This window comes from Diabrotica undecimpunctata, chromosome 1 (genome assembly GCF_040954645.1).
Source record: "Diabrotica undecimpunctata isolate CICGRU chromosome 1, icDiaUnde3, whole genome shotgun sequence".
Taxonomy (NCBI): domain Eukaryota; kingdom Metazoa; phylum Arthropoda; class Insecta; order Coleoptera; family Chrysomelidae; genus Diabrotica; species Diabrotica undecimpunctata.
The window spans coordinates 41,061,220-41,077,601 of record NC_092803.1 but is presented as its reverse complement, the minus strand read 5'-3'; the positions used below and the strand labels follow the sequence as shown (position 1 = coordinate 41,077,601).

The window sequence follows — 16,382 nt, the reverse complement described above, 5'->3', positions numbered from 1 at the left end:
TGCCCCAAAAAATAGCTAAAAATGGTCTTGAGATAGTTTATATGTTAAAATATACTTGAGATTATTTTTTGTTTCAACATGTTCTTGATATATCCCTTTTAAACTTTTGATACAAACAAGAAAACCTAAAAAATCTGTTTTTTTTTTCTAGACTGCAAAATTGGAATATCTCCACAAGAAATACCAAGAATATAGCTTTCAAAATCGTCCAAATATTTAAAAAATCGCTCCCTAGTTTGCAAAGATAAAGGTTTTTTATAAAAATATTTTGCAAATCTATTCTTAGAATTTGTAGGGGAAAGGATGAGGTAGCTGGTTCGATGATTTAAAAGTAAATATTTGAAAAATATAGTCCCACCTTCCTACATTTGGTAGATAAAAAATAAATAAATAAAACCTCGAAGGACCAGCGACCATTAGGTCGCAACATTGCGGATTAGTAATAATATAGTGGATAGTATAGTTAAAAGTAGAATAATTAAAATAAGAATTAAGCTAGAAGTATTTTTATTGTATTATTTACATGCATAAATAGTAGAATCGGGATTGCCAACAAATCACCCTTTTTAATAATAATAAAAACATAAATGTTCATATAAAATGTTCTTAAACCGCACAACTGTTTATATTAATTATTCTTAACGCTAAATACATGCGATTTATAGAACAAGAAAGTTTATAGTTTGTTGAATATCCGGCAACCCTGTAATTTTTCGGACCGGCATTCATGAAATGTTGGCACACAAACTGTCGATTTTCTTCTGATAAAAGAATAATTTCAGGTACTTACATATTCGATGCACAGACACTGAATTTAATTAACTATTTAATAAAATAAGTTATTTGAAAGCTGATTCTATTTGAGAAGCGTGAGAATTGTAACTTGCTTCTATTTGAGAAGCTGAAAAATAAGTTTGACTTACGTGCTTCTATTTGAGAAGGCAAAGACGAAGTGATGTTAAGGGTAGTTGGGTTTGAATATTTTGAATCTTAAGAACTGACAGGCGCAGAAGATACAATGCAGCAGAAAGAAGGCGTGTCATGCTGATTGAATGTCTTAAAATTAGTGAGATATACTAGTGAGAATAACAATCATTATTAAAATTATTATAGAAGGACAAACTATTGTAGAAAATATAATTAATTTTCTACATACTGGGGGGCGGGGAAAATTTAAAATATATACAATGATCGAAAAGACCGTTAAGAAAAGGTTTAATCAGAAATTGGAAGAGGTGCTAATTTTATTATGGGGCGAACATATTCACCTTCTGCTGTTTTTACACGTGCAGCGCGAACTTTACCATCCCTTCCAGTCAATAATTCCAATATTCTACCTAGTGGCCAATTTAAAGGAGGGCGATCTTCAGATTGTATAAGAACTAGCTGATTGATCGCCAAGTTTTGTTGGGGTAGTTGCCATTTGGGTCTATGCTGTAGACGGTGCAAATAATCCACAGACCATTTTCTCCAAAACTCTTGTTGGAGTTTGGAACACACTTTCCAATAAGAAAGTCGATTAGTAGGGGTCCTAGAAAGATCCCTTTCTGGGTAAGAAATAAGGGGAGCTCCAATCAGAAAATGACCAGGAGTAAGAGGCAAGAGATCATTAGGATCGTTAGAAAGGGGATACAAGGGACGACTATTTAATATGGCTTCAATTTGCACTAATAAAGTTGAAAGTTCTTCAAAAGTTAGGCAAGTATTGCCGAGCAATTTGGTTAAATGAAATTTAGCACTCTTTACAGCTGCTTCCCAGAGTCCGCCCCAATGTGGAGACCTGGGAGGGATTAATTTCCAGGTAATTTCAGTGGAAGAAAGAAAATTCTGAATTTCGTGATTATTTTCTTTGGATTTCAGAAATAAAGATAAGTCTCGTAATTGATTACGAGCTCCAATAAAATTGGTGCCATTATCAGAGTAAATTATTTGAGGATTTCCTCGACGACTAATAAATCGTTTTAATGAAGCAATAAAAGCTTCCGTGGACAAATTGGAGACAAGTTCTATATGGATAGCCTTGGTTACCATACATATAAAAATGGCTATATAAGCCTTAGCGGTAGGGGCCTTCCTTAATCTAGAGGAGCGAATCATAATAGGACCAGCAAAATCTATTCCGGTCTTAGAAAATGGACGAGCCTGTTGAACTCGATCCAAAGGCAAAGGGGACATTATCTGTGATGCAAATTGAGCATTAAATCTATGGCAAATAACACACTTTTTAATGATAGTTTTAATTCTTCGTATACCATTCAACGGCCAATATCGAAGACGAAAATTTCCAAGGACATTTTGAGCTCCACTGTGTCCTAAACGCATATGTTCCCGATTAATTAGTAGATCGACAACATGGTCATTTTCAGGGAGTAAAATGGGAAATTTCTGAGAAAAACTTAATTCGGTATGTTCAAGTCGACCTCCTACACGGAGTATGCTATTTTCATCAAGGAAGATATTAAGAGGAAGTAATTTGGGAATTGAAATAGATTTTCCCTCCTGTAATAGTTTGATTTCATTGGAAAAAGAATAAGATTGGACCTGTTTTATAATAAAATCATGGGCATTCTGAAGCTCTTCTACTGTCAAAGGACTGCCAGAAATGTTTATCTTTTTAAATTTGAGAATCACTTTAAAACTAAAAGCGATTCCTTTTTGCATGCTAGAAAATTTCGAAAATTTTAAAAATATAGGTTTCCAGAATTGTTCTGGCGATTCAGTAATGGGAAATGATACTTGCATACATTCAGGTACTTCATTTAGAAGTTCAAAAGAATCAATGGAATCAAAATCATTGGTTTGAGATAAAAAGGGAGGACCATGAAACCAGAATTGACGAACATCAGATGAAAAATTTCCACGCGACAAATGATCAGCGGGATTTAACGGAGATCTGATATGTCGCCATGTGGTATTCCTGCTATTATCACGAACAGTAAGGACTCGTTTTTTAACAAAAGGAGATATCTCTAATTCAGACCTTTTAACCCATGTTAAGGCAACTAATGAATCGGACCATAAATTAATGGACTCAATTTTGATAGTATCATGCAAAATTTGTATAATCCGAGAAGATAGGATGGCAAGTAACTCCATAGAGCACAGCTCTAATTTAGGAATTGTAAGTTTGTTCTTTAATGGATTGACTCGGGACTTTGCGGCAATTAATCTTGAAGAGAAAGTATTGTCATTATAGCTAACCACAAGGTACACACAGGCTCCATAGGCTAGTTGACTAGCATCACAAAAGCCATGTAAGGAAATGGAACATATGGTTTTGTTGTCAATTAAATATCTAGGTATAGACATATTGGAAATGTCAGATAACAAAGAAAGAAACTTTTTCCAACTTTGCAAAATAGAATCATCAAAAATGGGCGTGTCCCAGGATATTTGGGATTGCCATAGTTTTTGCATAATAAGTTTTCCCTGCACGATTAGCGGATTGATCACACCCAGGGGGTCAAACACAGAAGAAATGAAAGATAAAATACTGCGTTTAGTTAAAACAGCAGGTTCTTGTATATTAGTAGTACGAATAAGTAAGAGGTCAGACAGAGGGTTCCATTTTAATCCTAGTATATTACTAGGGGAGCCATTAATATTAAAATCAATTTCGTAGGACGAAGTTTGTGATATCGAGGATAAAAATTCAGAAGAGTTGGATTGCCATTTATGAAGCTTAAATCCGTGTTTACCCAAAATAGTATTAAGCTCCGAATATATTGTTTCTAGAGATGAAAAATCGTTAGTACCTGACAAAATATCGTCCATATAGGTTTGTCTAAGTAGAGCATACCGAGCATTAGGGAAGTTAGGATATCTCTCAGCGATATCCTTTAAGACACGCGTAGCCAAATACGGTGCACAATTTTGCCCAAAACTAAGACTTGAGAGTTGAATACAGGTGAAGGGATCAGAAGAATTTTCTCTCCATAAAAAATTTTGGAAATGACATTGTGATGGATTTATATCTATAAATCTATACATCATTTGAATATCAGCACAAAGGACAAATTTGAAACAACGGAACCTACATAATATGTCAAAGATATTGTCCTGTACTTGGTAACCTTTTGAAGTTAGGTCATTTAAGGACACTCCGGTATCAGTACGGGCACTAAAGTCAAAAACTACTCTCACAGGCGTTGAACTGTGTTTCCGTATTACAGCTCTGTGGGGGATAAAATATTTAAATTCATTAGTAGGATGATTGTAAAAAGATAAAGGGATTACTTGAGCGTGATTTAAAGTAAGATATTCATATATAACATTCTTATAGTTTTGAAATAAAACTGAATCACAATTGAATTTTTTCTCAAGAGAGATAAATCTTTGGCGTGCCATGCAAAAAGACTGTCCCAATTTTGTGGGCATATTTTCAAGGAAGGGCATATCGACCTGGTAACGACCTGACGGTAAAATAATAGTGGTGTTTTTGAATATTTGTTCTGCAACTTCTTCGCTAGAACAATGAGTTTTTGATAGTGGAATAGTTTCTAATTCCCAGAAACTTTCCATACGACGGGTCAACTCATCTTCTCTTTCGAATTGAACATCATTAGTTGTAATAAAAGAATGAGAAACATTATTTTGGTTTGAGGAAAAATTTAAGCGGCTCCTAGGTATAGGACCGGCGATCACGTAACCCAGATAAGTTTCAACTAAAGAGGGGGATCTAGGTCCCATATTAATAATATTAGATTTAAGTAAATTAAAATAAATATCAGCACCAAGAAGTAAATTTATAGGCCCAGTTTTAAAGAAAAATGGGTCGGCAAGTTCGGGTATTATATGTTCATGTAATTTTAGAACCTCAGGAGATATAGAAAATTGGGGGAGATTATTTGTTATTTTGTTTATAACAGAACAAGAAACGTTAAAACTAATTGATGGGTTAACAAGAGAACTAAATTGTATATCTAGCACTTCTCTACTTTTAGCACAATTGGTACTACCTAACCCAGAAATATTTACAAATTGTGTTCGAGAGGACAGCTGCAAATTTTTTGCAAAGGAGCTTTCAATGAGACTCATTTGACTAGCAGAATCTAATAGTGCTCTTGCCACCTTTTGTTGACCATTAGAGCATCTGATATTTACAAGAGCTGTAGGTAAAAGAACTATGTTATCAGAAATAGATACAGTATGGAGTGAAGCTTGTTGAGATGAGGGATGAGCATATTCAATAAATTCATTACTTACAGGGTTCATATTTGGAGACAAAGATTTATTTACAATATGTACATTAGATGGTTCTGTTCCATGATTGTTTCCTCTAAAACGAGAGGTCGTCGTATTTATATTTGGAACGTGATTATGCGTCTGAGTACTAGGGGATGAGTTTGATTGATTATCAAAATGTAAATAAGTGTGGTGAGGTTTCCCACAAGTGGAGCATCTTTTTAAGGATTTACATTGCGGTATTGCATGAGTGTTACTGAGGCAATTTATGCAATATTTCTTAGATTTGACAAATTGATATCTTTCTAGGGGTTTTAAAGTTAAAAATTTCGAACATCCATAAATAAGATGATTAGAATCTTTACAATAAAAACAATTAGCACGGAAGTTGTAAGATTGACGTTGAAGGTTATTTACATTAGAAACTAATGAAACCTTATTTTTTCGGCTGTCAGTCTGTCTGGAATAAGATTTGGAAGAATTGGGTTCAAAAAGATTTAAATTTTCTAAAACGGATTGTCTTTTATTCAAAAATTCAAAAAATTCTTCCGCAGTAGGAATGATTCCTGTATCTCGCTCGCTCTCAAACGCTTTCCTAGAATTGAAGTCAAGTTTTTGTTCTAGCAAAAATATAATTAAACATTCAGATTTTATTTGAGGAGTATGACCTGTATTATTTATTAAATCGAAAGTTTTACGAGAGGTAATATAGAATTCCTTCAAATCGTTTGCTGTGCTTTTTGATAAACTTTTTTGTTCTACCAAAGTTTGGTACAAAGAAATTAATAACTTAAAATTATCGTCATATGTCTTTTTTAAAATATCTAGAGCAACGTTTAAATTCTGATTAGTTAGGCTCAGACTGGAAATTAAATCTAAAGGAGGACCGCGCAGTAAGCTTTTTAGATAATAAAATTTTTCCCCGTCAGTTTTTAATTTAGAGTTATTCAGCACTACCGCTGAAAAAAGATCGAAAAATGAGGGCCATTCTTGAGCCAACCCTGTAAAAGGTTTAATGTTTATTTTTGGCAAAACAACATTAGAGGATTCAATAATATCACTATTGGATAATTTTTTCTTAAGTTTTTCAATATTGGATCCAAGTTGAGCAATAGCAATCTCGAAACGATCTGATACTAAATTTTCTGCATTTACTTCTACATCGCTAAAATCTTCAAGTGCAATTATATCACTTTGAAGATTTTTGTAACTTTCGTAGGTACTTAAAATATTTTGAAGTTTTACCTTTAATATGCAGATTTCCTCCGATCCATCAAGATTTTTAATATAGGATTCGATCCTAGACAATTGAATTTTACAACCTTTACGTTTATTTTTTATAGCGGTTAGATCCATTTTAAAATAAGAAAGAATTAAAAGCCACTAATCAGAAAATAAGGAATGCGCTACGCAACAAATATATGTTAATAGAATATAAGCAAACTGGTAAAATTCAAATTAATTATTAATAATCATTAAAAACCTAGAAAATAATAGACAGAAAATAAAAAATTACCAGTTAAAATGATAATATCAATAATAATATCACGAAAATCACAATGCAGATATCGATTATAAAAATAAAACAATAACAAACAGTTCAAAATATATAAAACGAAATATAAATACTCAATATAATATTATGTAAATACTCAAATTCAGGTATGATCGTAAAAATGAATTCTTAAAACTACAAAAATGTTCACGAAAACGTTTTAAAATAAACTTGCAAAAATCAGGTAGTGTTTATTTACCAAACACCCCAAAAGGTTCGTAAGTAGGCAGGTATAAAGATCTTTCGGCAAGACTTATAAAATCAGTCACTAAATGCCGATAAAGCTAATGTTTTTAACACAAACACAACAGATGGTGTAGAGATAAAGGAACTGGACTGTTAGTTCTGTTACTATCGCGTACTTAGGGTTGATGCAGTTTCAACAGGGTTGCCGGTTCGCAAAAATTTCTGGAAACCGAACACTCCCGATAAAGTTTTAAAATTATTTTGTCCGTTATAAAATCACTGTCACTGTTTTGAGTTTTTCATAAAAGATTGTTCAGGTACACTCGAAGGTGATTAGCGGCATAAGTTTAGAAATTGATAAAACAATTGTGAGCAAAAAGTAATAGAATAATTATGATAAAAATGTCATTTTGACAAATAACGTGCTAGCTATTGAAAAGTAATAGAATTATTATTAGAGGAATGTCGTTCTGATAAGAAATCCGGCTCGAAGGACCAAAACAAATGTAGGGGAAAGGATGAGGTAGCTGGTTCGATGATTTAAAAGTAAATATTTGAAAAATATAGTCCCACCTTCCTACATTTGGTAGATAAAAAATAAATAAATAAAACCTCGAAGGACCAGCGACCATTAGGTCGCAACATTGCGGATTAGTAATAATATAGTGGATAGTATAGTTAAAAGTAGAATAATTAAAATAAGAATTAAGCTAGAAGTATTTTTATTGTATTATTTACATGCATAAATAGTAGAATCGGGATTGCCAACAAATCACCCTTTTTAATAATAATAAAAACATAAATGTTCATATAAAATGTTCTTAAACCGCACAACTGTTTATATTAATTATTCTTAACGCTAAATACATGCGATTTATAGAACAAGAAAGTTTATAGTTTGTTGAATATCCGGCAACCCTGTAATTTTTCGGACCGGCATTCATGAAATGTTGGCACACAAACTGTCGATTTTCTTCTGATAAAAGAATAATTTCAGGTACTTACATATTCGATGCACAGACACTGAATTTAATTAACTATTTAATAAAATAAGTTATTTGAAAGCTGATTCTATTTGAGAAGCGTGAGAATTGTAACTTGCTTCTATTTGAGAAGCTGAAAAATAAGTTTGACTTACGTGCTTCTATTTGAGAAGGCAAAGACGAAGTGATGTTAAGGGTAGTTGGGTTTGAATATTTTGAATCTTAAGAACTGACAGGCGCAGAAGATACAATGCAGCAGAAAGAAGGCGTGTCATGCTGATTGAATGTCTTAAAATTAGTGAGATATACTAGTGAGAATAACAATCATTATTAAAATTATTATAGAAGGACAAACTATTGTAGAAAATATAATTAATTTTCTACAGAATTGAATATATCAAAACATCATTCAATTTTTGAATAAAAGAAGCCGTCTCTTCTGCTGCTTTACATTAAGGTATACTAAGGTCCTTTGACAAATACAAAAGAGCATCTGCTACACTTTTACTGAGCGTTTGAGCAGCTACTTTTACCTTCATTTTTTCTTTTGTCCACATAATATGCCTCCTATATGAGTTTTGTGGCGGCAAGAAGACCTTCACTATACTGAAAGGCAGCTAATTTATTGATGTAGGCCCAATTAATTTGTTGATTTCCATTTTCTAGAATTGTTTCTGATCCCAAGCAGTTACGAACTAATTTGAGCATGTGACATATATCTGGGAACATATATATATATATATATATATATATATATATATATATATATATATATATATATATATATATATATATATATATATTATCTCCAGTAACAGGATGTTGAAAATGAGTTTTCATGGAAGATATATTGAAATCTGCTCCTAATTCGGTAGCCATTCGAAGGTTAGCTGGTGCACCATCAAATGTCATTGATGTAACTACTACACCAGTATCATGTATTAATTCTAAGCAATTTTTAACTAATGCTGTTTTCTCAGAGCCAGTTGTTCCATTTAATAAAAAATACCCAACGGGTATCTTCCAGGAACTGTTTAAACTAACCAACATAAAAACCAATACCTCCTTGGCCTCAGGAAGTTCATCACTATTAAGGTTTGTTCCAATGTCCACATAACCGCAAAACTTACTTCCAGTCCATTCAATTTGTTTCCGAATAGATATTTCATCTAACACAAGGTTACAAAGAACTTTTGCATTTGCTTTAATTTTCAGCGTGTTCAATGTTTCTTGTGTCCATCCATGTTTACCATCTATGGACTGGTACCATTTTGAAATTGTTCTTGGATGTGGCAATGTTTGATTAAATGTTTTCCTAACATATTTATATGCCCTCATAGAATAAAATGACAATGTTAGTGCAAAACTTCTTAAGGCTGGAGTATATTTTTGTTTCTTTGGGCCTTTTAACATTTTTTCAAAAATATCGTTAGTGACCCCTGGTAGTGAAGCCTTAAAAAATAATATATTATTATTAATTAAAAATCAAATTAAATAACACTAACCTTCAATGGCCATTCAGAGTTTTCATTAAGCAATAGCTTTTTTTTTCAATAATGTTAAAAGTGATTCTAGAGATGTAATTTTTGTTCTCAGCCTTCTTACAGATTGTTGTAAATACTTTATTTTACTTTTTTGACTCTTAACAGTATTTTTTTACACTCTAAAATGTTTCTTGGCCTTTTCAGGTGTTGAAAAATCGCTGCTAGACATGTCTTCAACGGTTTTATTTCTAAAACATATAATTAGGTTTTCATAGTTATAATCCTTGTTTTTATAAATTAAACGGAAAACTCACTTTTTATAAATATTACGTAGAACATATGAAAATGTATTATCACCAAGTAACAACTCTACAGTTTCAGTTTCTGATGCTGTAATGGTGCTCGAAGATGCGTTTTCTATATCATCTATATTTTCCTTGTTTTCTTCATTGGCATTTAAACATCTAGAATATTCAATTTATGTACATTAAAGAAAAATATTAAAATTGGTTTAAGGTTGAAATAATCTCATACAAAATTAAGCCAAAACTCACCTTCTCTTTAACAGTTTAGGAGAATTAGATTTTACATTAAAGCCCAAGTCTGTCTCCATATTACATTCGTCAGTATCAATGAAACTCCTAAAATAGTGTGAGTAATTTTAATATTAAAATGAAATAAGTAATCAAAATCCACATTAAGATTTTATTTGTAAATTTAATAAACAAATTCGATACAAACTCACCTTTTTGAAGGTCCATAAAAATCATCCTTATCAATACTACTCGAAGCTGTTTCTTTATTTTCCATATCGTTTGTAGAACTAAAACATTGAATTAATAAAAAAAAAAGAAAAAAGACATGCTATCATAATTATGGAATATATATATGAGTATTTATTATACTCTGTATGGTAAATTACATAGAAATTCGTTTTAGTTACCTTGGTTCTGGTGATTTATGATAAATATTTATTGGAACAGTTCCTTTCCTCCAATTAACCCGTCCACTTGGTTGTATAATTAGATCATGCTTTCTAAAGTGTTCTGAGCAGACCATAGCGGTTTTGGTTATTTGTTCTTTATCTAAGCCGAACATAGACAACCACATATCCAGCATCTGTTGATTCTTTACTGGGAACCTGCATATGATATTTCATTGAAATTATTATATTTATAGCAATAATAGTGCAGATTAGAAAAAATAAATAAATGTATTTATAATACTATAAAATTTACTTTATTTAACAAAATTAAACTCCAATTCATGTCAAGAATTAAGTAATATCACATCCCTGTACTACGCCCATGGACGTAATTCCAATGTTTATAATACTTAGGAATGAAATGACAGTTCTGGATGTAAATATGCAGTTTTCCTACATACGATACAGTTACGCACCATTATTACACTTAACTATTAACTATTCTTCAATTAAAATTTAAAATATATTAACAAATTCCCTAAAATGTCACAAATAAGGAAATTATCAACTCAAAGGTAAACAATACAACGCCATTTTCCTTTTCCTCAAATCACTACGATTGGTTTATACATATTACCAATGATGCCAAGTTTTACAAAAATTTAAGATTATCAGAATATATTTTCTATTAATAAATTAAATAATTAATGTTTTTCTTTTAATTCCTTGGTTGCGAAATGAGTATATCTAAAAATAGTTTATACTAACTAGATAATACATTTTTATTTATAAATTAAAAATAAATTATACTAAAAATCGAAAATTATTTCGAAGATTGACTTGAAAAAAAAAATAATTTGACAACGTCAAATTAGGGATTTGTGCCTATGACTGTGACGATCTCATGACTTCAAGTCAAGTAAAGATGAAAATAGCCCGGTCCTTCTTTATTTATACGTCCATGGTCTAAGCTGAGAATATACAAAACAGTAATTAGACCAGTGGTCACATATGGATGTAAAACGTGGACCCTCTCAACCACTGATGAAAATCAACTGAGAATATTTGAGCGCAAAATACTAAGGAAGATATTTGGACCAACCCAATGCAGCGATGGTTCGTGGAGAATTAAAATGAACCACGAGCTGGATGAACTAATGCAGAGCGCAGATATTGTCAGATTTGTAAAGTCACAAAGACTTAACTGGCTTGGTCACCTAGAAAGAATGCCAGATAATGGAGCTGTAAAAGTAATCCAGAGATGGAAGCCCCAAGGAAACAGAACAAGAGGAAGGCCCCGTAAAAGATGGATAGATGACGTAAAGAGGGACCTTAAAACCATGAACATCAGGCAGTGGCGAAGGAAAGTATCCGACAGGGCAGAATGGAAGAACATTGTTAAGCAGGCCAAGACTCACACAAGGGTTGTAGCACCATTAGAAGAAGAAGAAGATCGTTATTTTGCCTGTCCATTGTTACAAGACTTTTAACTATTTTTTAACTATTTAAGTAAATAGTATGGGTAGGAGTACGGAATTTTCGTTTTTACGAAATAAATTGTGGTTCTACACATTTTTTTTACGGAATTTTTGTTTGTACAAAATAGATGCGAATTTCGGCGAAATTTTGAGCATAAATGCGAAATATAGAGTTTTTATTTATTTCCGCGAAATATCTGCAGGTGCTTAACTCACCCCTAAATAAGTAGGTAGTTACGAAGGTATGGAAAGATTTTACGGAAAGTTTTCTGTTGTAATTTTTGAAAAGATTGTTTATTGTTGTAACACGTGTTGAAACAAAAGGATCTTTTATTGTTCATCATTAAATAGATAAAGATAAGATAAGGAATTGATATTTTTCAATGTTGAGTATTTGAGAAATATAAATAAATAATTTTAGGTCTTGTGAGAACATCTATCAAAAAGTTTTCATAGTAAAATAAAGTTACTTAAAAGGGGACGCCCTAAAACAATTTTGAGTTATCGAGTCAAAGAATTTGCAACAGATGGCTTATATCTATGTGACACAAATATTGTGATGTGTAAGTATTGTAATACTCGTTTAGAAGGTGATAAAAAGGACACACTGCAGAAACATGTGAAGTCGACTAACCACATTGACAAGAAAAAATCTACAGCATCTACTTCAGGAACTAAGCGACAAAGGTCAATTGCTAGTGGCTTTGAGAGACAGAAACGAGCAAAAGAAGAAAATGATACTTTTGTGGAGGATACAGTTAGTATGTGTCTGAAAGCCAACATTCCACTTCATAAATTTTATCATCCAGCTGTACGTGAATATATTGCTAAATATGTGCCGGGGTCGGGTGCTCTTCCATGTGCGGACACTTTAATAAGGAGAAAGGTAGTTTCAAAGCAACAGCTGAAAGACAAGCCTATTGTAATAGTAGCAGACGAAACCTCGGATGGACAAGGAAGATGTGTTTTTGCTATTCTCTTCAGAACTATAGATTCTGTACTACATCAAGAATGATTTTTAGCAAGTGTTAACTTCCTTGACACTGCCAATGCATCAAAGTGTTCACAGGCAATTATAGATACACTAAAAGACTTTTAAATTGATTATTCACAAGTTAAAGGCCTGGTATCAGATTCAGCGAGATACATGTCTGCTTGCTTTAACCTATTAAAAATTCTAATAGGGCCACATATCTTACATTACCAGTGTTAGGCTCATTACCAGACCAGTGTTAATCTTTTTGGTGATGTTTTTGTAGGAGAGTTCAAGGAGTTAGACATGTTTACAGCAAAAGTCAAGTCAGCATTTTGTCTTTCAAGAAAAATTAAGAACTCTTACTTGAATTATTTGAAAGAAAATGTGCCCAATCTCCCAGCAAAACTTTATCCAGCACCAATTGTAACTAGATGGAACTCTTGGTTCTCAGCATCTTAATCACATACTAAATTTTTTTGATGTGTGGGAGGATGAAAATTCCAGTATTAAATTTCTCAAAGACAATTACGCCGATGAAACCTTCAGACGTAAACTAGAAATTCAAATGACCTTCACCACCGAGTTCTGTACAAAATTAATGAAATCAATAGACGATTTGGAAAGAGCCAGTTATCCATTCGCCCACCTGTTATGAAACAAATTAGAGGACTTAAAATCGTCACTTGAACACCATCGTTAAGGTTATTTTTATGTAAAAACATCTCGATTGCTCACTGAAAACGAAGAAATTGACGCTATACTGAAGGAAATGCTTATGAAAGCAAACGAGAAAACTTTTAATAAACTAATTCTCCATATGATTTTAAAAGACACAAACGAGGCTTTCTTCAGAGTGCAGTTTTCCATCATTTGCTAAAGCAGCATTGCAGAGCATCTGGAGTCCTACGAATAGCGTAGACGCAGCGTAGTTAAAAATAAATGCGAAATTTTGTAATCATAAAACAAGTAAATGCGAAATTCATGCTTTTTATTTGCGAAAATTCCGTACCCCTAAGTATGGGTAATACAGCACAGCCTTGTCTCACATTAGATTCTGGTCTAAATGGTTTGGAAAGTATATCGTTGACCTTTATTTTTCGAACCTGTTTTCTAGTCTGAAGTCTAGTGTACTTGACGAAGCATAAATAGGTTTTCAAATTAAACTCATCTGTTTTTTATATTATTTGTAGGACATTCAAATTTTGTCCTCTCGTTCCTTTTCCAGACATGAACCCTGTTTGTTCATCAGATATGTATTTGTACAAGCAAAAACATTTTAAGTGGTCGCATTTACTATGAAGTAGAATCTTATTCGCATGCGTTGTCAAAACTACTCTTTACATAGTTGCTTCAGTCTGTATTTGGGCCTTTCTTGTGTAGTGCTATGTAAATGACACACCGTTCCTTCTGCCACTCACCATGTTGCCAAATCATATCAGCTTATAATTTTGTGTCATGCTGTATCTTTTGAACTAAAGATTCCTTCTCTCTTTCTCTTCTCTTTTTAAAAATTTGTCATTCGTGGTTCCATCAGTGTCATGTAACAGTTTTTCACTTTATTATCTTGATACTTTAGTAATATAGTTGATATTTGTTGAATTAATAAGCTTAGCTGATATGCTTCGACTGTTTTCACCAATGCAACGCCCTATAATTTATAGATGACTTGAAATGCTTTAAAATCGGGAATTTAGGTATTATTATAAACAATTTTGATAGTTTTAATAGTCACATCATCAGCGTAGAACAAAAATCTATGAAAAGGTTAGATAAAACGAGAACAACTCACGACTTTACAATTATATGTATTAGAGTCCGTTACTTTTAAGTAAGCCCAATCAACCACTACTCAATCTAGATTAGGAAGCCTAAACAAGTTAAAAATATATTTTTCCGTTATATCGCTTTTAAGTATCATATTTATAGGGATTGCACTTGTTGACAACATCAACTACATATCTTTTCTCTTGAGAGTTTTAATATCTTAAATGGCATATGCAGTTGTTCCCAACTTGTGAATAAGATCGGATTATTCGTACCATCTCGCTCAACTAGACAAATGAGGAGTTTGCTATAAGAAGGATACAGCTCCATATTTGGTAATTGTTGAGAAAATAAAAAAACTGTTTTCTAATAAAAGTTTTTATTTTAACCCGAAAGACATAATATCAATCGATGGGAAACAGATTTATTCAATACTTGAGACTATTTTCAAGTAGATAATTTTTGAAAAAATAAGAAAAAAAGTTGGACCTGCATCTTTCTTGCACCAAACACGTGAAATAATGGTTCTTTACCATCATTTTTGAGAAAAAAAAACATATTCTCAACAAAAACTCTTTTATTCGGTTACAACAATCAAACGACTATGGTTTGCCTACTACACAAATACGAAAAAATCTGTAAAAAGAAGCAGGTTGTTGTCAAAAAAATGGCATTCAGAAAAAAAAAATAAAACATCAAACACATCCTTCATTCATCTACCTGGTCGTCATCATTCTTTCCAGATGATTCGGTTTTCTGGTTCCCTGTCATGTCTGCATCACTTTTGAGACGGGTGTAAAAAGCCATTTGATCCATAGGAACGAATGGTGTTGTCAACTGCATTACATCTGCATATTTGGCTTTTTTGGCAGGTATAGGATTGCAGTAGACAGGAATATCAGAAGAAACTGAGAGGTCTCTGTCAAGGTTTCTCAAGATTTGGAATAAGTGAAAACTCGGAAGGCCAGTAGATATACTGACTTTAATACCATCTAAATGTTCATTGCTCTACTGGAAAATTTGGTATTTTAAAATCTGGAATCTTTGCTTTTCTGCATCTGAGATAATTTTTTTAAAATGTCCTTCATAGTGACACTAAGGTTCAGGATCATATTTTGTTTTACCAGAATGGAAATAAACTGTTTGGATGTTGTTTACCAAAATCAGCATATTGTTGAGGGCTAAAACGTAGTCATTCTTCCTTAAAAACCTCTCCATAACTCCAAAGCAGCGATCACAGGGAAGAAAGCTATGTTTTGGCTCAGAAAAGCGGTGCTATATCTTATCAATAGACCTAGTTCTCACCAGTAAATACAGAAACTGAATCATTACTGGGTTTTTGTTTTGCGCAGCAACGTTATCGGAGAAAAGGTATAAAACATTTTTAGGGAGTATATTTTTTATATAGTGGTACAAAAATGATACTACCTCGTTTGGTGACTTTCTAGCAGTAGTTTCATCATACATATAAAAGTGCGCTTGATTTGTCTTACCATAATGGACGCAGAAGTTGTATGTCCACAACTGGCGTTTGTAGAAAGCTTCCCTAGCAGGAATTTTTGGAAGTGAAAGGTTTTGTTGGAAGTCAAAGGTCAGAACCTCCACTTCGTCGCTATGCTTGCACAATGTGGTTTTCTCCTTCAGCTCCTTGAAGGCCTTAATTTCATGCAACTTATTTTCCGCTGCTAAACCTTTTCTTTCAATTTCATCGATAATTACATCTTTAAGTTTGTTATCTAAGACATCACATTTTTTGCACGTATCTTATCGAGGTGAGCCAAACCTGTAGTTGAAGTTTTCTTTGAAGTATCGGTAGTAGAAGTCATAGGGAACTTTGGATTTATATT

The 16,382-nt window shown here is 32.6% G+C and overlaps 3 protein-coding genes across 3 annotated transcripts; 1 reads left to right on the top strand and 2 right to left on the bottom strand.

Annotated features, from left to right (window-relative positions):
- Positions 1 to 1,215: 1,215 nt before the first annotated feature.
- On the bottom strand, positions 1,216 to 6,540 carry LOC140441611 (uncharacterized). The gene is made up of 2 exons (XM_072532493.1): positions 6,185 to 6,540; positions 1,216 to 5,779 (listed from the first exon to the last, which is right to left on the bottom strand). The coding sequence occupies exons 1-2, from the start codon at positions 6,538 to 6,540 to the stop codon at positions 1,216 to 1,218; spliced, it is 4,920 nt and encodes a 1,639-aa protein (XP_072388594.1).
- Positions 6,541 to 8,720: 2,180 nt separating this feature from the next.
- On the bottom strand, positions 8,721 to 10,905 carry LOC140438729 (uncharacterized). The gene is made up of 6 exons (XM_072528376.1): positions 10,336 to 10,905; positions 10,138 to 10,215; positions 9,947 to 10,033; positions 9,707 to 9,856; positions 9,414 to 9,640; positions 8,721 to 9,360 (listed from the first exon to the last, which is right to left on the bottom strand). The coding sequence occupies exons 1-5, from the start codon at positions 10,509 to 10,511 to the stop codon at positions 9,565 to 9,567; spliced, it is 567 nt and encodes a 188-aa protein (XP_072384477.1). The 5' UTR covers positions 10,512 to 10,905; the 3' UTR covers positions 8,721 to 9,360; positions 9,414 to 9,564.
- Positions 10,906 to 12,354: 1,449 nt separating this feature from the next.
- On the top strand, positions 12,355 to 12,810 carry LOC140441539 (CGG triplet repeat-binding protein 1-like). The gene has a single exon (XM_072532367.1). The coding sequence runs from the start codon at positions 12,355 to 12,357 to the stop codon at positions 12,808 to 12,810; it is 456 nt and encodes a 151-aa protein (XP_072388468.1).
- Positions 12,811 to 16,382: the final 3,572 nt, after the last annotated feature.